At 39.6% G+C, this 26,913-nt stretch overlaps 1 protein-coding gene across 2 annotated transcripts; it reads left to right on the forward strand.

The window, feature by feature from the left end:
- The first annotated feature begins 227 nt into the window (after positions 1–227).
- arhgef6 (Rac/Cdc42 guanine nucleotide exchange factor (GEF) 6) lies at positions 228–26,880 on the forward strand. 2 transcript variants are annotated; one of them, XM_040015166.1, is made up of 22 exons: positions 228–531; positions 1,594–1,677; positions 3,367–3,451; positions 6,711–6,826; positions 7,606–7,810; positions 8,621–8,673; positions 9,052–9,146; positions 9,308–9,403; positions 11,033–11,155; positions 13,344–13,482; positions 13,762–13,821; positions 15,830–15,976; positions 16,847–16,933; positions 17,384–17,465; positions 18,821–18,936; positions 19,113–19,292; positions 21,211–21,231; positions 22,927–23,023; positions 23,309–23,395; positions 23,521–23,620; positions 23,885–23,939; positions 24,430–26,880. In XM_040015166.1, the coding sequence occupies exons 1-22, from the start codon at positions 367–369 to the stop codon at positions 24,550–24,552; spliced, it is 2,316 nt and encodes a 771-aa protein (XP_039871100.1). In that variant the 5' UTR covers positions 228–366; the 3' UTR covers positions 24,553–26,880. The 2 variants fall into 2 exon arrangements, with proteins under 2 accessions (XP_039871100.1, XP_039871102.1); XM_040015168.1 differs by lacking the exon at positions 21,211–21,231.
- Positions 26,881–26,913: the final 33 nt, after the last annotated feature.

Genomic DNA, 26,913 nt, shown 5'->3' on the forward strand with positions numbered 1-26,913 from the left:
TTGGACTTAAATAGTTGCCTCTTCTGAGTTATCAGTATGCAATTTGCATATATCGGTCATGTTTTCTGAGCCTTGCAGCATTTCAGTATGTAATATGATTGCCCTCTACTAGCATGTGCTACTTTGCAGAGGGGGAAGACGGGAAAAAAACCTATTGTTGAGGTGCCTATTTGCCAGTAGGGGTGATCATCAGTCTTGCGTGTAGAAACAGCGTCGTCGTTCCCCCTCCGCCTCTTTTTTTTTTTTTTTAACTTCTAGCAGAAGTGCGGATGTGAGTTGCATATTGATACGGAACAGGACGCCAGCTTTTTTCTTTTTTTAAATTAAAAGCAATGCAGGCTTAGGCAATGGTCATTTCGTGGAGCTATGAATCCAGAGGAGCAGACTGTAACGTGGTTGATATCATTAGGAGTGCTTAGCTCGCCTAAAAAGAACATAGCGGATCCGGAGGAGTTTTTGAAAACCTCGCTCAAGGATGGAGTCGTCCTGTGCAAGCTCTCGGAGCGCCTCGTACCTGGCTTCACTCCCAAGGTGAGTTATTGATTTAAGCTAACTCGAGTCAACAAATGCCAAAAGATCCGTCGACGGTGAAAAGAAGGGAGGGGTTTGATTAAAGTGATACCGACGAGAACTTCTCCCTCCAGCAGGCCTTTGCGATTTTGTAGCTCACTGAACTCGAACCATGAAGTTTGAACAGCCGTCTGTGACCGTTTTGCGCGATAGGTGTCGCCTCAAAAACGACAACAACAGTTAGAGAGTTTCAGACTTGTGAATACACGATATGGTTTCCTGTGAAGCGACAGAAATGTTCCGCATTCTTGAGAGGTGCGAGTCAGTGTGGACACCCACCAAAACAGGGCAAATTGAGTAGCAAGTGTGCGCTAAACATTGCACATAGGCCGTACTGTACAGAACAAACGGAGAGGTTCGCCACACTGTTTGTCCTTTTTTAAAGGTGATAAATTTTATCACAACTTGTGTTCACTGTTATAGATGGCAAAGTTGATAGTGATAAATAACAGTTGCAAAGACAGTTCGTCACTTCCTCCTGAGCGGCTGCTCTTCCCGGTGCGACCTCCCCTTTGAAGAAAAAAAAAAGAAAAGAAAAAAAAAAGCGCAAAGCGGCGACAACGCGAGCCCGAAACAAAATCGGAAGTAGTAACTTCTCCCTTGTATGGCAGACTGATCACCCTAGTTTTACATACATTCTCTGTGGCAGTACTACATTGGTCTCACAGGAACTGTTAGAAGTTTGCTTAAAAAAATACAAACGTCAGCTTTTTTTTCGTCGGTGGGGATTTTATTTTGAAACTGCAAAATGAGCGGAAGTTGCTTGAGTAAGGCTATTTTGACGGCGGTTTTGTGGTGGTAATGGTTATATATGCATGAAGGAGACGCAGGAAGAATCTACAGTTATTTTCTTAACTTTAGGTTGCCACAGTCGGATTGCGGCATCTCTCTTACTTACTGCGGGGCTCAGTGTGTACCGAAGTGATTTGTAGCTTTGGCCTTGAGCGTTTGATAAGTGTGTCAGATGCCTCTTTGACATACTAAGCCGAGGTATGTATTTATATATTTATTTCGTGTACTCAGTATTGCCAGGACCCGAGAACTGAAGCAGACTGCATTTCCAACATCAAGGAGTTTTTAAAAGGATGCTCGTCCTTGAAAGTGGAGGTAAGTTATCTCAATGTGTGGTCTGTCAAGTTTTATATTCAGAGGCATGTTTTGTTGAAATACACTGAGCTCACTCTGCCGTTATCTCCTGTCTACTGCAAGATGTGAACACACTCTTGCTTGTGTTGTGATCTGCTTACCCTGCTGGCATATGCTTTCCCCTCACGTCCATGTGGAGTGAGACATATAAACAGACATGCTGTCACTCACTCCCACTAATCAGTCAGGAAGTGAAGTGCTGGCCCGCATGACTTCACTGTCTGTTTTCAAACTGGTACAACTCAGTTTTGAACAGCATTTACTTCCTTGTTAATACATTTTCTCCTGCATGCACTCGTGACTTAATGGTTAGTTTTGCTGCAGGTCAAAAATCCCCAAAGCAGTGCTGTTTCGCTCAGTGCATTCCCTAATATTGAAAAGTGGTGTATCTTTTCCAGATGTTGGGAGGTTACTCTGTCTCTGTACCAGCCTGTTTGTTACCACCACACTGAACGTTAATGTCTCTTCCAGCTTTAAAAATAATATTTTTTGGTCTTGAATTACAACGCTTGGTTTCTTTAAAATGGCCAATTGAGTCAGCAAGGCTGGCTGACTGCAAAGTCAAGTGGTTCAGTAGGTCTGCCCAGCTGGCTTGTTATGTCTGGGAGGTCCCCTTTGCTTTTATCCACCAACTGTGCCCTAGCCCATAATTAGACCTTTTGCAGCCAGCCAGTAGCTCATGGGCAGAAGTTTTTGGAGAGGCGCTATTAAATGTAGCAGCCAGGGGATGTCTGTGTGGCATTATGGCAAACCTCGCCCATCCTTTGGTCAGTGATGTGATCATGTTAAGAGGACTTTTCATCCCTTTTTGCTATAGCTGATAATGCCTGTTTGTCCTGTGACTGGAGAAAGCAGTAATTCTGCTTTCACTTCTGCTCCGAGATGCAGAAAGAGGAAGCATCAATTACTGTCGGGGCTCTCCAATATTTGTTCTGTGTTATTAACTCTACGTGAAGATTTATTTGCTCTGATTTTTACGCTCATAAATACATTTTCACTGAAACTACTGACCCCTGCCAAAACTTTTGTGAATGCTGGCAACAGTTATCGTGATGACCAACGGTTTGTTTTGCTTTTGGTGATGTAAAGCCAGTATTTGTAAAGGTAATGTTATGTGCCAGCTCTTTTTTTTTTCAACTTGTAGCGCAAGTCTTGTTAGTTACATCGACCCTAAGGCTCGTCCCACATTAAGCGATGTAATGATCACACTTAAAGATGTTGTACACGACTCATGATGCAGGTTATACTACTCAAACACTATATTTAAGATGTTTTATTTAAAATGTGAAACCTTATCCACTGGAGGAAAGAAGATAGCTGCCTGAGACTGACCGAGCAGCAGTGTGCGAGTGAGCATCTGTGTGTGCCTGCAACGCTGCCTGTTTTATTACAAACCGCTAAGACACAGAATATGGGTCATACTCAACATGTCAGTTTTTGTCTGTCTTGTTAGAGGCTTATTCAAATCCCTGTGTGCATTTCATTATGCGTGTCTCTTTCCATTGTTTGTGCAATAACCTGGAGTGAGTGTCTCTGTCTCTCTAGCTGTGGATGTATGCACTAAAAAAGCATTCCTGCTCAGATCTATTTAATCAGAGGGGGAAGGGGAAGAAAAGATCTAATTTTGACCTTTTGAAATTTTCCATCCAGGTGTTTGAACCAGAGTGGTTATACACTGGTGACAATTTTGGCAAGGTCCTAAATACTTTGCTGGCAGTCAACTTTGCAACACAAGGTAAGAATTTACCTTCTTTCTGATCTTGAATGTTGGAGATTGTTAATGTTTCATCCTCACTGACAGCATAAAAGGGCCGTTAGTCTACATAAATTCTTCTAATGTTATGAAAAGAAAGAATTGGATGCTTTTTCGGTACACTCTATTGTCACTTGATTTAAATAATTCCTATAATAATGGAGCTGAGATAATGAAGTGAAAGCACGTGTAGCTTTATGTGAAAAGTAGTCAGGTAAGATGTCATGTCTTGTATATGTGTCCTGATGAGACTGGTGTTCTTCTGCCTTAATTTACCAGTTGTATCCACGGAGCCCTTCGATATTATGATTGGTTGTAGTATAGGTGGGCAGCTGGCGTGACAGTTTGTGTTTGTGTCACGCTGTGTGCCATATTTACTCATGTGAATCCTTGGCCTAATACACCCCCCCCAAAAAACACCCTGCTCTCTTTTTTTCTGTTTTCTTATGTAACTGAGTACTGTAGTGTTGCTTTCAGACACACATGCATCCCTTCCTCAAATGCATTTCTTCAGTAAGGACACAGCACAAAGTAGTGCGCATTGCAGCATTCCTACAGCAATTTGGGGCTAATTACTTTACTCAAGAGTCCCTGTTTGGGGCGACTGACGAGTTAATAACAATCTCGCTTCAGTATCCGGCTAACAGCTGTCGGAGAACCTTGGAATTATTCAGTCAGCAACTTTTAGAACAAGTCTGCCACCTCTATATGCTTTGTTACACATGTCATTGAGAACATGCATGTGTTAATGTCCAGTCTTTTTTTGTTTTGTTTTGTTTTTATAGTAGAGCGAGAAATGCGTCTGAACTGATACACTCAAATACAGTTAACACAACTGCACCATCATCAAGTTTTGGGCCATTTCCTTCAACTTCATTTGGCTTATTTGATTTTGTTCTCTGTGAATTGATGTGAATTTGCTGTCTGTAATTTGTTATATCAAGTTATTCAGCATAGTGGTTTGAGGACATACATGCATACATAGTGATGAAAAAATTGTTCACTCGAGAAAGCCACTTTCTTTTCTCCATTGTGTTACAAAGATGTTTTTCTACTTAAGTCGCTCCCTTTACTTCTCAGCGCCAACAGCTTGAGGACATGTTGTGTCCTATTCAGCTTTTTCCAGTCCCCAAAGACCCTCAACCTTATTCTCAGCTACAGTTTGATGATTGTTCAGGACAGAGGCATTCAGCCTGCACTAGCTCGATTATTTTGTCAGTTAGTTCATGAACAAAGTCAGTACATTGTGCTGCTAATTTGCTGCCCTGTGATGTAAATGCATTTTTTTTTACCGTTAAGTTTTGGACTCATTGTGGCTTCACCGTGGTCCATCGAGAACGCTGTTCCACGCAGTCATGAATGTTGCAAAAACAAGGTGGTTTAAGGATATGAAGGTTTTCTGAAATCATTTATTTTCTGATACTTTCAGACGAGGTAATTTTACATCAGTTGTTGCAAAGTATCTTTTGGCCAAAAAATACAAATTTTGAGGCGATCCTTGATTTCATAGTTGACATTAGGTTCAAAAAGTGGTCATGTGGGGATTATAACCACCTAAGGCAGATGTTACTTGGACATCATCGTTGTTCCCAGTGATGAAGCGATGCCGGTGTCTCAGAATTACAGAATATTTTAGGAATAGAGCAGAGGCTCCTGGCCCAACTTCACCTACTTCCGCAGTGCAGAAAAGATCATACATGCTGAACAGGTTGTAGCTTGAGCGGTACTTGTTGTGTCAAGAACAACTTTTTTTTGTGTGGCTGACTCTTTTAGGCTTTTGGCCTTGATCACATTATTGTTCACCTGGAAAAATCAGATGCTTTGTTCATTTCTCGTGACCATAACCAACCCCTACCTTCCTTTGGTGGAATATTAACACTTTCAAGGAGTTTCTTTTTGGACAACCACAGTCTTGAATGCACTTAAACAAAAGCAGGATGCATGCCACTGTGTAAAATGTGGAACAGAAGCGTCTCTCAGTGCTCAGATGTAATTGATATGCAAATGTTTTACAGGCTAGCAATGCCCAGCAGCTGTTCTTCCATCTTTGTATTTGAGCTTGACTTGAAGTTGATTATTTAGTTGATATTGAATACAAGTGGTCCTCTGTATTATTGCTTTATGTCCTCTTCTGAGGTCAGCTCCTGTCGTTTGTGTTCCTGCGCCCAGAGTTTGTGTTTGTTTAGATTAACTCCTTTGAATATTGTATGCATACTGAAGTAACAGTGGCAGCCACAGAGCTTAGCTGACAGACGGGCTTGTTAGGCTTCTCTGTGTGTGACGAGTGGCATGCAGACTCCATGAGCCCCACCTGCCACTGCCTTCAGTGCCATTTTCCTCATATTTCTTAGGCTTTAGTGTGTGGCACCCGGACATATTTGCATATGGAAAATAATAGTGAATCGGTAGCCTTTTCCCTTCAAAAGATGTTATGCAGTTTACGTAAAAAAAGCGTCACATTTTCTTCCTGCTAGTGAAAGTGCACTTAAGCGCTTGCCAGTTTTATAGCCTCAAAGCTGAACTCTTTATTTGATCTGAACTTGAGGTTACAAAGGCTAAATAGTCCCCTCACTTTATTTTCCATTCTTCTCTGATTTTTTTTCCTAAAGGATTAGATGGTGGATTTGGCTAGCATCCAGTTGGCATTTGATAGGCAGTCTTCAGTAAGTGTTTCTGCTTGTTAGCTTAGAAGAGGTTCGCAGTACCACCATGTGTCACTTTTCAAGTCAATACTGACAACAAAATTGATACCTCGGTCAGCCCATTTCTAGAGCTGCAGTCATGCTGTGGGACAACTGGCAGCTATTGACCCTAAATCACAGTTCCTCTGCTGCAGTGGCTCAGCGATGACAGCCTAGAGGGGTTCGGTGTCAGCAACATAAACTTGAGCTTGATTTTCTCTTCAAGCAGACATATTTGCTGGACTGAATGCCCACTTGGATATACGTTTTTTTTTTTAAGTTGCTTTGTGATTTTACAGCTGCTTGATCTTTTTTTGGAACAGTGTGTCAGTTTTGGCTAAATCACATTATTCTGTGAGAAACTCTAAATTTGTGGACCGTGTGCGTTCAATGTCCTGGGGCTGCACAAAACGATGGGCCATGCTCTTGAATTATCATCAGGCTGACAGCCCATGGAAGTATGTGTACCTGCATGAACTGTGTGCATGAGAGAGTCATAATTTTAAACATAAAGGTAACTGACGTATGAGGCTTTGTATTTCCTGTGTGTGTGCTTGTAGATTGTGCTGCTGAGAGATGTCCTCAGTCCGGTACCTCCTCTCCTAGTCAGGCGTCTTCACACACGCTGTCCTCTGCCAAATCCAAAGGCTCTCTGCGGAGACAATCCAAATCAGTGGTACAGTCTCACTTTTTTTTAATCTGCTTATTTATACAAATATATTGTTTGCAGCTCATATAGTGGATGTTTGGCACAGATGACTGCACCCATCATACTAAAGAAATAATTGCATAAAGAGAGAAAATAAAGATGGTGTGGAAATTTCATTATACATTTACTTTACATGTAGCTAATTGTCCGTTTGTTTTGCATTATTTAGTTAGGTGGTTACTTTAAAAAGTATTAGTAGTATTCTCATTGTCCATTTCTCTGCCCACATTTGTGGTTGGATTGTACTATTACCTCCTGGCGAAATAACCTCCTGCCAGACACAGTCACAGTCAGCAAGCGTGTTATGTATCAAGCGCATCTTGACCAGTCAGTCGCAGAGGAGGGGTGTGGGGACAGGCACACTCATAAAGGTATTTGAAGGCTTGTAACTGGTTTAAACTAACTGCAAGCAACATCGCTACATCGGCGTATGAGTTTAGTCAGAGTGTATATTTTTATTAATGCCTACCATGAAGTGTAGATGAATCATTGTATTGGCAGATGTACTTGATTCATTCTGTGGCTGTGTGGCTGTGTCCTTGGCTGCTAATGGTACAATTTTAACAATAATCACAAAACGCAGAAATATAAAATTAGCGCCGTAGATTTCTTGATTTAATTTTTTAAGACAAACTGAATTGTTTGAAAACAAACCAGCCATTTGTCAGGTACCTGAAACGTATAATCGAAACCTGCCGATGCATTTGGATGTCTTGCTTTCGGGCTGTGACGACCTTTCTCAACAGGAAATGTCTGAGAACGGTGGAGGTGGGCAGCTGATGGTAAAGGCTCGCTTCAACTTCAAGCAGAACAATGAGGATGAGCTGTCATTCAATAAAGGTGAAGTGATCCTTGTGACACGCCAGGAGGAGGGAGGATGGTGGGAGGGCACGCTCAACGGCAAAACGGGCTGGTTTCCAAGTAACTACGTCCGTGAGATCAAACCCTGTGGTGAGTTTCGCTGCTCTGTCTGGACCGTGAAATTACTGTTTCCAGAGATGTAGCCGTATAATGGTGTTATGAGTTTGTTATTTTGGGACAAAATGCAGAAATTAAATTTTTCTTGGTTTCTGTAATTTGCATTTAGTGCTGTGTTACACTTCCTTGCTGTAGACAGCTGTCACCTTCTTTTTCGTTGCCAGTCATCCCATTCTGCTAAACTTTTTTTTTTCTTTCAAAGTTAGCCTTAACATTTACTTAGACTCAAGATAAATTGATTCATATGTTAACTATCAGAACATTTTACACAAATATCTTGTGCTAAAATAATAACGAGAAATGAAATGTTATATCCAAAAGATCAACCGTTTCACCATATTCTTCTGCAAACGCACTTTTCTGGCCATTCAGCACTATAGTGCAGGAAGAGAAGTTGAGATTATGACCATATTTGGCATATCTGAAAGTGTCCTGATGGTATTGTATTGGCATTGTTATTTTTCTTTTTTCAGAAACGCTGTGATAGAATAGCGCAGTTACACAAAAGCTGACAATATACACCACAAAGTATTTGATATGATTTGCATCTTAGAATAAATATGGATATACGAGGGGGAAAAAATCTGTCTTGGAAGTTAGACAAAGAGGTTGTAGTTTATGTATTTAAGTATTTAATGGCAACTTCTTTTTTTAATAGGACGTATATAATTATTTCCCCCTTCTTCCCCTCAAAATATATAAATGCATTTAATATCTTTTTTGATGGTTATAATCAAGTAATTCTATGAAGCTTAAAAATCCTTATTGCTTTTCTCTCTATAGAAAAACCATTGTCACCTAAAGGAACTCAGCTGACTAAGAACTACTACAGTGTGGTAAGTAGGAGCTATGCAGGACAATGAGTTCGTTTTCTTTGTAAGACTTTGGTTAAAAGGTATTTTATGCAGAGCTTATCTTAATATTTGGGAATAGTAAATGTTGTACCTTAGATGTTTAATGGAGTTAAAGTCAGAATGTACATTTTCTTGGTGCTGACGGATGTTAATCATTGATCGAAAGTGATTTACTTCACCAGAATAAATTAAGATCTGGAAGGTTATGGGATTCAGCTTCAACTTTGTGCGTTTTTTTTGAATACTGCCAGTCAGACTTTCTTTAGGTTTTAGTTTGTTTAGTTTTTTAATATTTGTGTCGTTGATTTCGTTTGTGTGTGTGAGACGTTAAATATTCTGCTCACTGTGCTGCTTCTCCAGGTGGTACAGGACATCTTAGAACACGAGCGAGAGTTTCTCAAAGAATTACAAACAGTGTTGAACTGTTACCTACGACCCCTGCAATCCAGTGACAAGTAAGGGCAATAAAACAGCAGATGTGACAGGATCATGATAGGATAAAAAGCTGCATGCATTTATTACAACTGTGCTTAATGTGAGAAATGTTTACATGTGTGCCAGTATTTTTTGAATTTGTCGAAATTGCAGTGAATTCTAAAATAACTTCTGTGTTTAGGCTCAGCAGTGCAGACAGTGCCACCTTGTGTGGAAATCTGGAGGATATCAATAGCTTCCAGCAGGGACTTTGTTTGGCTTTGGAGGAATGTACTAAGTAAGTAATTCTGGATGTAGACGTGTGAAAAAGTTGTTCATTGGTTACATTTAGCTACTTTTACACCACTCTTAGTAAAGAGCAACAATTGGACCACAATGGACCCTACTCCTGTGATTGTTCTGTAAAACGTAGCGAAACACATCTGTAAAACATTACTAGTTAAAAGTTTCATCTCATTCCTTACGCTGCACAAATTCTATACTTGTTCTCCAAAACGAACGATACTTGATAATATTTTTGCAATCACTTCCTTCCTCCCAGACATCTCTTCCTATTTCTTTCTTTCTGGTACAAATATCATCTTGAAACTGAGCTGATAAAGTGTTTGAAATGGGTCACAGCTACTTATTGCACACACATATTTGAAAAATTCCTTTTGATTTGTTTATGCACTGGTGGTGAAGAAGTTTTAGAGCCGCATAGATTGTGCAGTCCAAACACCTCTGAAATATTTCTAATGAAATAAGTTGGGCTTAATGCTTTAATCTTATATTTACAGACTTAAACCACCTCTAATTTGTTTATAATTTACTGCGAAAACGGAAGATAGAGGTGGTGATACACTGAAATGTGGAAAGTAGTCTTTAGGAATAGTTCTCCAGGCTTCTTGGAGGAGATTCGAGGCTCTTCTTTGGATGTTGCTCTATAAAGAGGACAGAAAAGATGACAGCTGGCGATGCATTTGGGGTAATGCTCAAGGAATGAAGCTAAACCATGGCCGAGCGTCCGCCATGATTTACATATGGCTCTGGACACTCACTGTTGTGTCTTTCCTTTGTAAATAAGGACAATTTCAACCAAAAATTTCAAATTTGGATTCCTTCAGACCTGTTGTCACTGATTTTCAGTTCAGTTCTTGTGGAATTTGGTATACCTCAGACCTTTCTGCTCGTTTCCCTTTCTTAAAAATTGCTTCTTGATAGCCACTCTTCTCAACTGAAGGTCCAGGGGTATCTCCCAGACGTTGTCAGGTCTTTGTCGGATTTTTTCCCGTTTCTTAAGGACATGGTTTTCAGATTCAGTTCATGTTCTGTAGATGTTTGTGTGTGGGGGTTTTTTTTTTTTGTTTTGGGTTTTTTTTAAACACTTCTTTTGTCATTCAAAAGTACAGTTTCCTCTAATTTCATAAGGACACACTGTACACTATGCTGAGATGTACCAAGTTTTCAGCTAATACTGTAGCTCTTTGGGAGTTGCCCTGTTGTTGTAAAAATGCTATTTTATGTGTATCAACTCCATCATCTTTGGTATTTTTCATAGATTCAGCAAGAAACTAGAACAAGTGAAGTGTGCTTGCGACAGTCGATAAAATAGCATTTTAACTTGTTATTTACCAACCTGTCTGTGTCGTAGAGACGATGCTGGTTCAATCCTTGAGTTAGTTGCCTCTGAGTGAAAAAACAGCCAGTGTCCAAAGAAACACTTTGACATAATTTCTGAAAGCCTGGCGAGCTATCGCTAAAATTAAACAAAATTAGGGAAAAAACAGATGCTCACTTCTTTTATTTTATTTATTGTGCCATCTTTTGTTTCTGTGTCTCTCTTTTCTTTAACAACGATCCTGCTTTCCCCCCCCCCTGCTCTTTTCACCTCTCTGACTTTGGCTCTGTTTCTCTGACTTTGCAGGGTCCCAGAGGGACAGCAGCGAGTGGCGGCCTGCTATCTAAACCTAATGTGTCAGATCAAGGCTTTGTACCTGGCTTACTGTTCCAGCCACCCTTCAGCTGTCTGCATCCTCACCGACCACAGGTCAGCCCCCCTGCACACAAAACACCAGAGTCAGCCATGTAGAGACATGCCAGAGAGAAGTCTCGCCTTTTAATTTCAAAGCGAAAAGAAACCAGTGGTGCAGATTTGTAACCAATCCTCTCCAATGATTGAATTTTGATTATTTTAGCTAAACATTGTTTTGCATTTTTAATAAATGTTAGTGGCATTCCTTAGACAATAATATATCCCATGAAACCCCTTTTTAAAAAGCCAAAAGTTGACCTAAAGGTGAATGAAATACTTTCCTGGGGAAAACTAAACAAATTTCTGCAGGTGACAGTTGTTTTTATTTCTTTTGCCTTTTTTCTTTAAGTACTGCATAGTTTGACATCTCCAAGGCCCAGCAAATTATTTAGTTTTTGCAGTCAAAGAAGGGAATATCCTAGGTTTAATATAATCTGTCATTGTTTGGATATGAATGCTGTGCTGTCTTAAACTGACCTTTGAAGTGCACTCTAAAGTTGAAGTTTGATACAGTAAAGCTCCTTCACCTCTTTTTTCCATATGGGTTAATATGATATGGGAGAAAAGAATATATGGTTTGTTTATATTTAATTTCTGGGGGCACTGCGCACCATTTTAATGATCTCATGCCGTTTTACTTTGAGCCACAAGGTGTCAGTAAAGGTAAAGAAGTGTTTGTGTCAAACGTGCGTGTTGTCTCCTGATGTTTCTGGGAGTTCAGTTGCTACTAAAATTCATTATTCTTATTGAGTAAGGGCTTCTCTTATGTGTATAGTAATAATAATGAAAGTTCCATGATGCAGTTTAAGCAGTACCGCCTTGGGTAATGTTAAGGCGTCTAGTCTATTTCTGCACTGCGAGCTGAAGATTAAGTTGAATTACACACAGGAAGTCAACTGTTGACAGGATACTGTGTATAGCGTTGTGGTTATGGGGACAGGCGCACAGAGCGCTTTTCACAGTAAGCACATTTGCATTTCAGTTGCAGGAGCCTTTTTTTGTCACATTCTCATTTACCCTTTTGTACCAGTTAGTGCTGCTGCAGATTTATGTTTTGGATCGCGGAAACTCATGAATGACGATCTCTTCAAACCACGTTTGAAGCGATCATGTTGCAGCTAACCAATGTTGACCTGATTTGCACTGTCTGTGAAATATTTGACCATCAAAGATGGTGCATGTGAAAATCTCACATGCACCACAAATGTGATACACGTGGGTTACTGTTTTTCTGCAGTGCGATCGGCTCGCTTTGCTGTAACAAATAAAGGGCAGTGTGCGGTAATATGTTGTTACTTTTGATTTCATCAATATACCATCACAAAACATGAACATAATACAAATATTACATTTTTAAAAAAAAAATCTAAATATATGATGACTACTACAGCTCAAAAAATTGTAGCATCTAGAAACCTGTTACCAGGCAAAAATATAGCTTAACTTTTATTGATATTTATTTCTTTATTTCTCTATTTAAGGAAACAGGAAGAGGTGCTGTTGTCCGAGGTTGTCGTTTGCATTTCCAATCGAGTTGCTGATCTCGTTAACAACTGAATAGCGTGACAATTAATATACTCAAAGCTTATCACATGGTGTTGTTTTATGAGGACACTCCTATTGTTTCTCAGCAGTGTTTCCACTGTTTAGTGTAGATTTCTGAACTCTGTCGAGTCATTTGTCACTTTAATGAAACATGGATGTATTTGTGTTAAAATGACTAATTCTTTGAGCTTTTCTGCACACTTTGTTTCATTTTACTGGTGGGACAGTTCTGTGAAAGTGAGAGCTTTTGATAATGTGGTTAATGTGTGTTGTATATGGTAACGTTGTGTTATTAAAAATACAAAATTTCACTCCTACGTTTTGCAGTTCAGCACAGCAAGAAATACATGGTTATGTTATAATTTTAAAGCTTATCTTACAATTTATTATATAGTAAAAATGAAGGTTTATATAATAATTTATAAATACCTGGCTTACAGCTTGCATGCAATCTAGACTCAAAAACTTGTGATTTTTCTTGTTACCCGTAATCTTTGATTTTTCGTTTCCCCCCCCCCTGTACTTCATCCCTGGACACACTTTTTTTTTTTTCCCCCCCCCAAATAAAATATTGCCTATAAATTGTGTGTGTGTGTGTGTGTGTGTGTGTGTGTGTGTGTGTGTGTGTGTGTGTGTGTGTGTGTGTGTGTTTTCTTAGTGAGGAACTTGAGAAGTTCATGGAGAGTCATGGAGCAAGTACTGGAGGAGTCATGACCCTGACCACCAGCCTCAGTAAGCCCTTCATGAGGCTTGAAAAATACCCTACCCTGCTACAGGAGCTAGAGAGACATGTGGAGGTAAAGGAGAGAGCATAGACATATAAAAAGCATACTGAAATTATATACAAGTATAAATACAATATTTTTTTACTGTTTTATTCACTTGCTTTACTTACAGAAGCTAAACTACCATTAAAGTTACACTATGTATTTTCATAAATTAAACAACTTGCATTAAATGATTTTTTTCAGTCCTTGAATTCCCTTGGTGTTGCACAGTATACCTGTATGTGCTCTTGTATTCCTTTAGGATAAAGACTGTTATGTTTAAACCTGTAATGTTCATTTGCACCGCAGGAAGCCCACCCTGACTACACTGACATTGTAAAGGCAACAGCGGCGTTTAGGAGCCTTTTGGTAAGTCAGAAGGATCGAAGTGAACTTGCAGAGGAAGCCTGGATAATGTCATGACAGACTTTGAAGCTCCTGGATTTCCTCCTTACAGGACCGTGCTACCTTACCACCCTTACTATCCAAAAAAATACATTTTGCATAAAATTAATAATATGGATTATATTTATTAAAATGTCATTTTTTCCCAGAATAATAATCTTGAATAGTAATTAATTGTCATCAATACATCAATACTTAACATTTAACAGCACATTGCACATCAACTATTTAAGTCAATCATAGTATGTTTTAGTGAAATTAATATACTGTAGGATTTATGAGTACATTTTCAACCTTTTTAGTCATTATAAAGCACTCATTAATCCTTTAGTGTGGCGGTCCCCAACCTTTTTTGCGCCACGGACCGGTTTATGTCTGACGATATTTTCACGGACCGGCCTTTAAGGTGTCGTGGATAAATACAACAAAATAAAACCAGTACCGGTAGCAAAAAATTATTTTATTCATAACACACGGGAAAAGACCCAGGAAAACCGAGTTAACGATAAAAACGATAAAAAACCCTGAAAACCATAAATTTAACACCCGAGCCTCAACCCGGTACCAAACGACTCACGGGCCGTTACCAGTCTGTGGCCCAGGGGTTGGGACCACTGCTTAAGTGTGCTAGTGTTAATAGTGCCCAGCAGTAGTAATTATAGTGAGGTCTTGCCTGCACGTTATTCGCCAATTTAGGTTTCGCTAAGGCAGTTAATGACAAATGCATAAATCTGCAGTTTTTTCAAGGTGTAATCCATTTACTAAGAATAGCTGAATAATTGGTGAAGTCATTTCAGTAGCTGTGTGCTTCAGCGTCGGATCTTGGTGTAAAGAGTAGGCAGTTTTATAAAATAATGAAAACTGTATTCTGAGTTTAAAAAAGCTCGATACAGTTATTTGGAAACTAACACTTGTGGTTTCTTTTGAACAAAAACAGATCAGCTGCAGATAATAGGGAGTGACTGCTTATGTTACAGTGCAATCTTCTGTAATGAGGCTTATACAAAGTAAAGCTTATTATCCTTACATATTGTTATTAAACAGGACTTGGATGGTAACTGAGGGGAAAATGGTTACTAGTTGTAGAAAATGGTGATGCATAAAAGCCATTGTGCTGCTAATACGCACGCTAATAAGGAACTAGTTAATGGTGGAAATGACGCTCTTGGTAAATAATGTTATCACGCTTTCAATTTCGTGTTTACATGTTTTCATTTCATTCCACAGTGTAGTTTAGCACAATTCCTCATAATCAAGCAGAGCTCTGATAGGGGGAAAAAAACCAGAAACAATGCAGTGATCCTTTTTTTCTGCTTTAAGTTGAGTGATCGTATTGTTCCTAAGGTGGGTGGGAACTGAAATGCCATCTTAAAAGAGCTGGATTAGAAACGAGCAACCGCACTATACCTGAGCGAACGCCACCCTGAGACACAAATTCCCCGGTATTGCTTTGACTTCCTCATAAGAGCAGATAAAGTGACTCACTCGTTTCTTCTACACAGGAAACTGGGGAAACAAAAAAAGGCATCACTTATCACTCTCCGTTGTAATTTGCAAGTCTGACGTTTCTTTGTGTGTTTTGAGTGTGGTTAGGATCTCTGGTACTTTAGAAATGCTATGCTAATTTACAGTGCTCTTTAAAAAAACAAACAAAAAAAACCCTAATTTTTGATTGACGTGCAGTGGAAAGTGATAATGTTGCATTGTCACTTTTTTCTGCTTGAACAGGGAGAACCCCTGCACAGCACCTGAAAAATGTACTACTTTATGTTGCATGCTAGTTTTTATGCCTTTTACGTACATGGCAACGGTTACATTTTCAAAGCCATATCCACAGGGGGGAGAGATTATCCTGTTGCTTGTTACTCAGTAGTAATAAAAGGCAAGAAAAAAGGGTCCAGAAAAATATCAGATTTATTTTCACCAGCATGTTGCATAGTTTTGTAAGCTTGTGTGTGCTTGTGTGCTTAAGACACAGTGCCAGGATCTGCGGAAGCGCAAGAACCTGGAGCTGCAGATCTTGTCAGAACCTGTGCGGGGCTGGGAGGGAGAAAGCATGAAGAGTCTTGGTCAAGTGGCCTACACGTCCCTGGTCCATGTGAGAAATGGCTGCAGTGAGGTGAGAGATATGAGGTTTTCCTAAATGAGAAAAAGCTCATTCAGCCAAACTATAGTGGAACTGCCGCAATAATACTAAATACAAAATATCCTTTTGTCAGTTTAGAATATGTGTACAATCAGAGGTTTGGTAGTATTTTCCCATTTCTGAAAGCCAGTCCTTGTAGCATTTAAGAAAAATCATATCAGTTAATTAATTAAGCTGCCTGGCTCCTTTACAGCTCTCTCATAACAACAAATAGTTGTTGTTAATTAAAAGATAATTTATCTGTAGTACATTTTTCTCTTTTCCTGTTGAGATCCAGCAGTGTAGCAATCTTTAAAACAAACTAAGTTTCTAGTTTTCAGGAACTGTAGGTGCGGAAATCTGTTCCCCTTTGTTGCTAAATTATTACCCCCCTCAAGTATGAGAACTGAAACCTAAGTAGGCCATAGGCAGACCCAAAAGCCGTCTCCTCTTTCATGTGTGGTTTCTGTGTAGGGGTCGATTCGTAGTCCGTGGTTGGAAGAAAGCCCAAGATGCACATTTGGATTCACCCCCCCCTTCTTTTTTTTTTTTTTTAATCACTGCCAACCGCTTTCCAACCAGCATAACAATTACCATATTTGTTTCATAGCTCATTTGAATTTCCATTCATATAACAAGCAAGTGTTTTCCCAAACTGGCCTGCTGCAACCAGAGCTAAAATAAGGGAAACCTGAAACGGCTTGCTTCTTGCAAAGAAGTGCAATGAATCACTTTGGTTTACCTTGAATAACTCAAGAAAAAGAACACCAAAAAAAACCATAACCGATCAATGTTGTTGTTGAAAATGCATTTTCCAACCTTCACAATAGGTTTGCAAAAATAATTACTGTGTCTCTCTTTTAGGAAAAAGAGGAGCGTTACCTTATGCTTTTCCCGAATGTGTTAGTAATGCTGTCTGCCAGTCCCCGGATGAGTGGCTTTATTTATCAGGTATGTCGTTTACCTCCCATCTAGAGAAACGCTTTGAAAACGCGCACAAACTTGTGGCCGATTTAGTGTTTAGTCAAACTTAATGTATTCAGTCAGCTGCAAACAGCAGCCTATGCAATAAATAAATAGAGTATTAAATATAAATCCTAAATATGCACTGTTTTCCTTTTTCATTCTATTCCATCAGTTGTGGAAACACTGTCTAAAGCATGAAGTAGATACTATCTTAGAATAAATTGAAGAAAGATTTGAAGTTGCTCAGTTTCAAAATTTTCTTTACATATACATGTTACATATGTGTTTCATTAAACGTCAGTTGTCCCTAATGTTATCCAGTCCTGATTTTCCTTGATTAACCTTTTTTTTTTCTGGTCACGACATACACAGTACTGCATCTTTTAGTTTGTTTACACTTGAGTGTTCCTCTCTCTTTGGTTTTCCTCCATTCAGGGAAGACTGCCTCTAACAGGTACCACAGTAACGAGGCACGCGGAAGAAGGAGACATTTCCCACTTTGCCTTTGACATCACAGGTTTGCATCTAAAATCCAACCAGCCATCCCTCTATTTCCTTCCACTTATCCTGTTCTGAAATCTGAAATTTTAGGACAAAAATAAAGAAAAAAAAAAGATTTGAGAGGACAGTGATATTGTTCTTACATAATAATAAACTATTTGACCAACCAATTCATTGAATTGTTTAACATTTAACATTTGAAGTGATTCAGGACAACACTTTCCCCCTGTAAAGTATTCATGCTTTCATTAGTTCATTGTGTTTGTACAAAGCAGGGTTTTTGTCCGTGTGACAAAAAATTAGCCCAATGGTGAAGTCAGTCTGGCCTCCTTTAAAAAAGCCATACATCCAAAGCTGGAATGCATCCATCCATCCATTATTCCACTCTTCTTTTTCTTTTTTTTAAAGAAAGCTGTTTTCTGTATAACGATGTGAAATGTTATAAATGTGATTGTTTGTAAATGTGAAACCTCATATTTTCAGTGGCTTGACTTCCAATATTAGAACCATAAAGTTTTTCAAAACATGCTTTGATTATTGCTAAAATATAAAGTATGGGTGGTACTGCTCTGGCTGTGACATACGTTGGTCTTATGAATCGTACAGTTGTGGTCAGAAGTTTACATACACTCATCATGGACGTGAATGTCATGGTCGTTTGGGGCATTAGATGATTTCTGTGAACTGTTCTTTATCCTGGGTGGAATGATTATTTAGCATAAACCTTTAATTACTTTAAAAGAAAGAATAATTGTACAATTTTTAATTTATTTTAGATTTTCTCCAATCCGAACAGGGGCAAAAATATACATACACCCCTACTAATATTTGGTTAAATGTCCTTTACCAAGTTTCTCAGTGCACCTTGATGCTACCACCACCATGCTTGACAGTTGGTAACTACAGTTGGTACATACCTCTTATCATTGTGGCCGAATAATGCAGTTGTTTTCCCATCATACCATAAAACTTTGATCCAGAAGACATTTGGCGTGTTCATGTGGGTAGCAGTGGAAATTGTAGTCGCTGCCCAGAAAAAACGTCGGTTTTTCCAGGCAGCGGTTTCTTTTCTAGGTTGGCACCCTTTCAGTCCATGGCGATATAAGAGTTCCCTGTTCATGGCAGGCCTGAGCATTGGTGGTTCCTGGGCTGTTCCTGAAGACCCCACCTGAGACTGACAGTCTGGGTCTTTCTCCCGACCTTGGCGACTTTGTAAATCAGCAGTTCTCCTTAGAGCTTCACTGAGTCACTTAAACTTTCTCATTGTTCTGAGGACATTCATGCCCATCATGAGTCTATGTAAACGCTGTATGTAACACCTGTGAAGGAAAGCAGCTCTTCATTTATTGAGTGTTGTCTTATTTGCTGCAGGAAGCATGATTGATCGCATTACAGTGTTCTGCAGCAGTGCCCAGGAGTTACAGGAATGGCTAGAGCACCTTCAACCTTTTACCAAAGGCGGAAGCCCTGCCAGCACCATTTCAAAGGTTAGGACAGAGACAGACACACGTATACATAAATTCAAAACGGTACCAAAAGTGAATCCTACACAGTTCCCAGGTGTGAAAACCAAAAAGTGACAAACGGCAGACTCATGTTTCACCACACATGCACAGTAATTCTCAAGTATTTGCTTTGCTTCCTTTTGTCTGGTTCAATGCAGAACGCAGATGGTAAACCAGTGAGCATGATCAGCGCCACCACTCACCCACATCACCAGGGCAGCTTCAGCAGTGTCAGTCGTGGCCCCCTGGAACCACCAAAGATTAGCAAGCCCTGGTCTCTCAGCTGTCTGCGGCCAGCACCTCCCCTCAAACCTTCAGCTGCTCTGGGCTACAAAGAGGTAGAAAGTTGCACAAACAAGCCCACACCGGTCTCTTAGTATCAGTCATTCGATACATTGCCAGAAAACTGTACTAATAGCAGAAGTCCCCTTCCTCTGCTTGCCCACCGCTGTATCCGTGTTTGTTGGTAACTTGTCAAGTCTTACAGTGATGTGTTTTAGATTAAGCCTTCCATTACATCACGCACTAAATGCTAATGAAATTCGAGCCATAAAAACTAGACGCGTAATAAATATTAAAAAACAAATAAAGCACACGAACTTTAAATAAACTAAATATAAACATTCGGCTTATACACACGAGAGCTCAGTAGTCTCCGTTTTTGTCTGGTATGTTACATTTTTCAGATGCACAAAGTAGAGGTGTGCGTGTATGAGTTATGGTCCATGTTTGTAAGTTAACTTTCATTTTATGAAAAATTCCTACAATCAATAGGACGGAGAAAATTGTTTGAGATTACAAACACGTGTGAAATCCTCGCTTTACTGTGCACTTCACCGGATGCTGTTTTTGGAGGCACTGGGTTCACTTCAGTTAGTTTTAAAAGACATAGAGTATTATCTTGACTTAGTTATAGATTCATTCATTTATTTATTATTTTACTAGTAAAGCATCATATGGGTTAAATCAAAGCGTCCTGTCCTCCACTCTAGTGTCAGCACTAATTATGGCTCAAATGTCACCGGACACAGGAAGTACTGAGGTGTTGCAATACTAAAGTGTTCCAAAGAGCTGCTTCTTTGTTCTCAGTGTCGCAATTCAACTAGTTAACATATACACATGTTTTTACTCAGTACTTTTATCTGTTATTTGGGAATTTAGCTCTGTTGTTTTTTTTATTATTAATTTAAAATTGACGGACCAGAAGAGATGTGGGACTCTCTTCTGAATTGAGACTCCTACTAAGATTATTGCAATTGGATAAAGTAGTTGATCGGTCTTATCTGAATACTACATTTTTTGAGACATAGTGAACTTATATTTTGGTAATATGTTGTTCTAAATAATCATTTAGTGGTTATAGACTGACACCATTAATCGAAGGAACTGTGGTATTGCTATGCAGTAACTCACATTAATGCTGTTCATCAGCGCAACAAAATATGGTTTGGAGCGTACAGCTTAAAGGTATGTGGTCACAGGCTCTGAAAATGTGGTAATGGCTGTGACATTAACAGTGCAGGGTGTGAGTTAGCTAAAGTGGCCTTTCAAAGGCAAGCAGCGAGCATCATTTTAGCTTTAGTTGCAAGAAGGGGAACAAAATTGAAACTACTGAAATTGTTCCTGAAATATGGGCAGTCAAGGTGTTGTTCTGAGGAAATATTTTCCAGTAATGGCAGCAAGGTCACCAAGGGTGCCTGGCATTTAAGAATGATGACTGCATCAGTGGTTATGAGCTACTTTTCTATGAGCGATGTGATGTTTACGGTGTGGTCTTATGTGGGTGGTGTAAGCTTTTCACAAAAGTATCAAGTCAGCAGTTTTAAAAGTTTCAGTTAGACTTGACTCTGGTAATGTGTTGAATAGATATCAGTGTATCACATGTGATATCTGCAAACTAACATGTGTCTTGTTTAATAGCTTGTATTTTAAATATGTGTTTATGCCTTCTTGACAACAAACTTGAAGACAGGAGCAAGCAGCATGCTTGCAGCCATCTGGGTCTATTTATCTTATAGAGATTGCATGCACATGTCCTGAATGCATTGCTGGCTTTCTGTCAGTTTTCTCTTTTCTTTATACGTCTCTCTTTATACGAAACCAAAATCGCCCTATTCTGCACAGACGAAGAATAGGTGAATGGCAGACGGGTTTTTAAAAATGTTCATCGTTAACTCTCACTAGCGCATCCTCCTCTCATTGTATTTTTCATGCACATTTTCCCCTTTCTCTCTTTCTCCATTCTGCCTTCTGTAGAGGATGTCTTATATCATGAAGGTAAGGTTAGACCTCACTGTGTTTCTATTCTCTGTGTGTGGGAGGATGTGGGCTCAGAAAGGTGGGATGGGGTTGCCTGTGTGTGTGTGTGTGTGTGTGTGTGTGTGTGTGTGTGTGTGTGTGTGTGTGTGTGTGTGTGTGTGTGTGTGTGTGTGTGTGTGTGTGTGTGTGTGTGTGTGTGTGTGTGTGTGTTATCTCCAGTGTTGAGCTAGCATGTCATTGCTCTCTCTGCATCACCCCTCTCTTGCTATCATCTGTTAGTTTCCTGTTTCTGTGGTGCCGCAAACCTGCTATTTGTCTTCTAGTCGTCATGTACGGCATCAGCTATCTTTTGAAATCCTTCTCTGAAGGAGCAATAGAAGAAAATTGTACTAGGGAAGCTATTTTTGGACTTGTAGGCACAGAGCATATTGAGTTCTACAGTCATTCAGCCATGAATATGTTTCCACATTTAAATTATCAGCAGACTAAGTATGCTTTTATGGCTTAGATGACATCCCACTTCATTGAAGTTCAATTTCATTTAATGGAAAACCTGGTGGAAGGAAACTATGTTCTCCATGCATAATGATATAGTGTTTTTTTTGGTTTTTGATCCAGACAGGTGCACAAGTTTAAACACCAACTTCTAAATGAGTGGAAAAGCTCAGCTTAGTCAGTCAGATCAAGCAGTCGTTTAACACGTTAGCCAAAATAGCTTCTTATACATATACTTCATAACCTTTTACGTGTGAGGTCATTCCGCGCTTGAGTAATTGCCGAGTTGCTAATGGAACAGCACCTGAATCTACCTTTCCTTCAACTTTGGGAAATGACTTCCCCGCACACAAAACCAATATAGGGAAACAACCTTTACACCGTGCACCTGCATTATTGTAAGTCCTGTGGCCTCTTCAGTGGTTTCAAAAGACAGGTGGTGACAATCAGGAGTCACTCCGTCCTCCTGATTCTTATGAGAAAATCGTTTCAGCGAAGTTTAGGGATGTCCCATGAATCAACTGTTTCCAGTTGCGTGTTCGACCAACTTTTCAGTTCCAGCCAAGGACACGGGGCAAATGACATCATAAGATGTTCTCAAGTCATTTTGCAGCACCTGTATGTAATGGTACAAGTACATCACCCTCACCGTGACTTAGGAATCGTTTTTAACACGTTAATTAGTCATCAAAGCGCAACTTTTCATGTGTTTAGTGAAACCATCATTTTGACCCCAAAGTCAGCAGCTCATAAAACCACATGGTTTAAATCATTTAGATAAGATCTTTTCTCATGGTTTTCTAATTGATGCAGACCACAGATAAAGCTTTTATATTGAAAGTATTTTTCTTCTGCCTTTGCTGCAGTGGGATGTGGGTAAAGATGTAGATTTAAAAAAAAAAAAAGGTGATGAAATAAGTCATAGTATTTTTTTTTTTTTTTTTTTTAAACTCTGGTAGGCAAGGTACATATTAACACAGATCACTGGCTAATTTGGTCTTGGTCATCATCACATGCTTGCTGCTGTGTTTGTTGATGGACTTCTGTGTGTGGTGTATGTGTGTTTACTGATGTTTATTCACATGGGATGCACATCCCTTTAAGCTTGCATTCTGGTTGGTTTGGACCACTGGCTTTCAGAAGTGTGTTGCTCTGTGTGTGTAGGAGGAGGGATTTTGTGTACAGAGATGTACTTAGTTTATTGTCGACCACCTCCAGGATACCAGCAAGAGCCCACGGCCTATGAAGAAGTTCTTGCCAGGAAATAGGAGGAAAGAGCGCAAGCCCTCTGATGATGACATTCACATGAGAAGAAGTAAGTGTCTTGCCTTATATTAGGGAATGGGAGGTGTGAAGCATTGCTCAAAACAAGCTTTTAAACAAGAAGTTATGTTCTTTTAATGATGTTGCTCAGAAATAATGTAACATATATGGTTTAGAAATCACTAGAGCAGACTTGGGCTTCTGCAGCGCTGCTTTATCTTAAAATGAACAATGAAGAAGAGCACACAGAACAAACCTCTTACCTTACACCTCTAATGTCATTTGCATTCATTTCAGCAGAGTGCTGTGTAATAATGGCAATCTCTGGCTTTTACAGGTACAGTTGCTCTAGAGGAGGATGCTCAGATTCTGAGGGTAATTGAGGCATATTGCACGGGAGCCAGCCTGCATCAGAGCACCACGGGTGTGTATTTGCAGAATGATGTGGATGAATTGCGTCTGTAGTGCCTTTTTAGAGTTATGCTCTAATGATTTTAGCTTTATCATTATTTTGTGTGTGTGTGTGTGTGTGTGTGTGTGTTTATACAGCGGTACGGAAAGAGTGTGTCCCTCAGGTGCTCCTGCCAGAGGAAGAGAAGATCATTGTGGAGGAAATGAAGAGCAACGGGCAGACGGTTATTGAGGAAAAGTAAGAATAGTATTACTTAGTACTCTTTTTATGTGTACTTCAATTCAGATTTACTTTTTTTTGCAGATAGATTCAGAGTTTTGATGTTAATCCCATTTAACCTGTTGAGATGCTGTCTATCAACTGTATATGTGTGGGTATAGATGTACATAGATGTGTTTGAAGTGCAAAATAATTAGCTTTCTTTGAGATGGTGAGGGTGTTTAAAGCGTGCATATCATATCTTGAAGTATGACACAAACACTATGCTACCCTTTTTTTCAGGAGTCTGGTTGATGCCGTGTACGCTTTAAAGGATGAGGTTCATGAGCTTAAAAAGGTGAGTGAGATTGGAGATCACTAATGCAAGAATGTAGGTCGTCTAGGGGCAGCAGTCACTCTGTTTCCTTTCCTGATTGCTTTTCTCTTTTGTGTATCAGATTGAGTTTGTTTGGTCATTTGGACATTTATAATCAGTCACTTTCAGCGTTTAATTCTGGTAATGAAATCATTTCGTTTTTTCCAACTCAAGTTCTGCTCCATGTGTGGGGAGGTGGGGCTTTTACGCATACATGGTGAAACCGAGAGCAGACGAGATGAAAGAAATGAGTGCAAACACTCAAGCACGAAGGAGACTCTCGTGTTCAAAAATTGACTGCTCGCTATTTAGACGTATATCCTCAATAAAATATTGAAAGGTTTGGTGTTTTGGGGTGGTGTTTGGCAGCGAGCAAGAAGCGAACTGAATCGAAATGTCCTCAAATTGTGAAACGCATGCTTGAAAGGCTCTGATATATCTTAACTTTGTTATTTTACACAACGTGTGGCAGGAGAATAAGTGGATGAAGCAGTTTCTGGAGGAGGAGCAGAAGTCTCGCAAGGAGCTTGAGAGACTTGTCCGTAAACTGGCTAAGCAGAAGAACGATTGTGGCTGGGATGACGGCGCCCACTGAGCACAACCATCCAATCATCAGCATTCGTTTGTGGCTGTGCGTGTATGTGTCAACATTTCTGCAACAACGCTTGCGGGGGGGGTGCAGAAAGCGTCAGACGTGTGTGTGTGTGTGTGTGTGTGTGTGTGTGTGTGTGTGTGTGTGTGTGCACGTGCGTGCATGAGTGTGTATTTGTGTATCTATGTTGTGTTATCACATTTCAATCACACAGAGCAGGACTTGCTCTCAGGGGTTCTGGAGCTCGATTTCTTTCTTCCTGACCTAGACGAGACTGTACACGTGCTTCTTTCTGAAGCAGCTCAGCTGAACCAAGACGAAACAAGCAACCCCCCCCCCCTTGGTGACTGGCACTGTGAACACTCCCCAGCAAATGGAAGAATTTCGGACAAGGACAGAGAGAGTTTGCCACCATTTCTTTTGCTTCATTTGGAAATAGAAAAGGAGTATGAAGCCATTAATTTTAATGGGTGTTCTCTTGCATGCACCTCTGTTATCACGGGGACTGATTTTATTCTTTTCACTTTGTCATTGTTGTATTTTATTTGGCATAAGGGTCCCTATGGGGAAAATAGATTTTCTTTTTTTTGGGGGGGGGGGGAGAATCTCTCTTTTGTATGTGTGATTTGTTTTTTGTGTGTGTATTATTCTAGACATTCGCATTACACATTTCCAGGCTGCTTTTTAGGCAAACAATCAGGTTAGCTCATCGTCGTAATCTTAGTTTTAAAACGGAGCCCGTCATCGTTTATTTAAAAACTGCATGAATGTACATGTATCGGTGTGAATTCTGCATCACAAATGTGATAATCGAGAAATTCAGATATATAGTCCAAAGCTATCAGGGATGCAGCTGCATATTAAAATAGAAAAGATCTTACTATGTATCTTTTATTATACAAGAGTACACAAATAATAACAAAGATGTTACCCTTACTCTTCGTACTGAAATATATCCAAGAATCCTTTTAACGTATAAATTGCATAGCTATTTATTGTTCACCCAAGCATTTCATTGTGGTGTTGGCTTTTTAGATATTGTTCTGCTGCCTTTATGTCTGTCTTTGAATAAACTACACTGATATGTACAGGCAGGAAAAAAAAATCCCCCGGTTTTAAGCTGAGGGAAAATACATTTTTTTTGTATCACATAGGAGGAAAGATTACTTTCGTAAAAGAGCACGCCTTGAGAATTTAGATGTTTTTGTTTTGCAGCTTCTATGGTATCCTTGTGGGTTCCTGTTGAGCTGATGGAGAGAGGAAATGGAGACGATTTGTCGGTGTAGAGTAAAGCTCAGCTATTTGTTTTTTTTTGTTTGTTGTTTTTTAAGTGCCTCCTGAAGGGGTGAATAAACTAAATATTGCATATTGAAATATCATGGGTGGTGTGCTGTAATAAATGGCTCAAGCTCTTAGTGTGTCTAAAAAGAAAACAGCCTCTCGAGGACTCTCAACGGTACATTTCCTTATGTGGTTTTAGCGTGTGCACCGTCAACACTGTTTCCTTATCTTACTGCACTGCAGAGAGGCAGTAGATGCTTCTGAAATGCAATAAGTGACTGCTTTACTAACTGACCCTCTGGGTTGGTCCCAGCATGGTGGGCCCAAGTTGGAGAAATTGCAATAAAAAAAATACAATTTATTGACCAAAAAAAAAGTTCAAGTTAAGTATTCATTATATTTCATTTTCCTTTATTTAATTAAGTCTCTTGATGGTGATCAAATTTAAACTTATTAAAAATGAAAATGTATCCTATCGTATTACTGTATGTGAAGTGCTGTTCGCATAGATCTCGTGCGCCTCTTTACAGAGACTCTGAAGCACTGTGTATGATACAGGGCAGCACTGGTACATCAGTAACAGGGTCACTGTCTAGCTTGAGCATGGCTGCGGGGTCATGCCTGCTCAGGTGCTGAAGCTGACCTGTATTATTTGAATTGGGACACTGATAGCATCTAGATTTTATCCGGCATTACTGCTGCTTCCTGTACAGATGTGTGAGTCCGTCTCGTCACGTTCGCTGCTGAGAGTAACATTACCGCTCTTTCTGTAAAAACTGCTCTCATAAGCACCGCATACTGTAGTTTCAAATTCCCAATAGTCTCAGTGAGTACTTACTGGTGGAAAGGGGTTGAAATCCAATTTTTAACCCGTTTATCTGAAATCTTTTCTCCAGACCACTGTGTGTTTTTGTTTTTGAAAGACTGTTCTATGCAATTATTGTTGTTGCAAGTATTGTAATGCTTTTTTTTTTTTTTTTTTTCTAGATACCCTGTACTTTATGTTTGGTATGATCATTCTTTTATTAAAACTTTAATATAATACGTGGAGCTCAGCATTTGGTATTGATTTATCCAAGTGAG

Source organism: Simochromis diagramma, unplaced genomic scaffold (genome assembly GCF_900408965.1).
Source record: "Simochromis diagramma unplaced genomic scaffold, fSimDia1.1 OVJJ01000685.1, whole genome shotgun sequence".
NCBI lineage: Eukaryota > Metazoa > Chordata > Actinopteri > Cichliformes > Cichlidae > Simochromis > Simochromis diagramma.

Bases quoted from the DNA above. Each gene is read 5' to 3' on its own strand.
- arhgef6 (XM_040015166.1), top strand. From the start codon at position 367: ATGAATCCAGAGGAGCAGACTGTAACGTGGTTGATATCATTAGGAGTG. The intron at 7,811-8,620 runs GTGAGTTTCGCT...TTCTCTCTATAG, and splicing joins CCGTGAGATCAAACCCTGTG to AAAAACCATTGTCACCTAAA. The intron at 18,937-19,112 runs GTTAGGACAGAG...GGTTCAATGCAG, and splicing joins CTGCCAGCACCATTTCAAAG to AACGCAGATGGTAAACCAGT.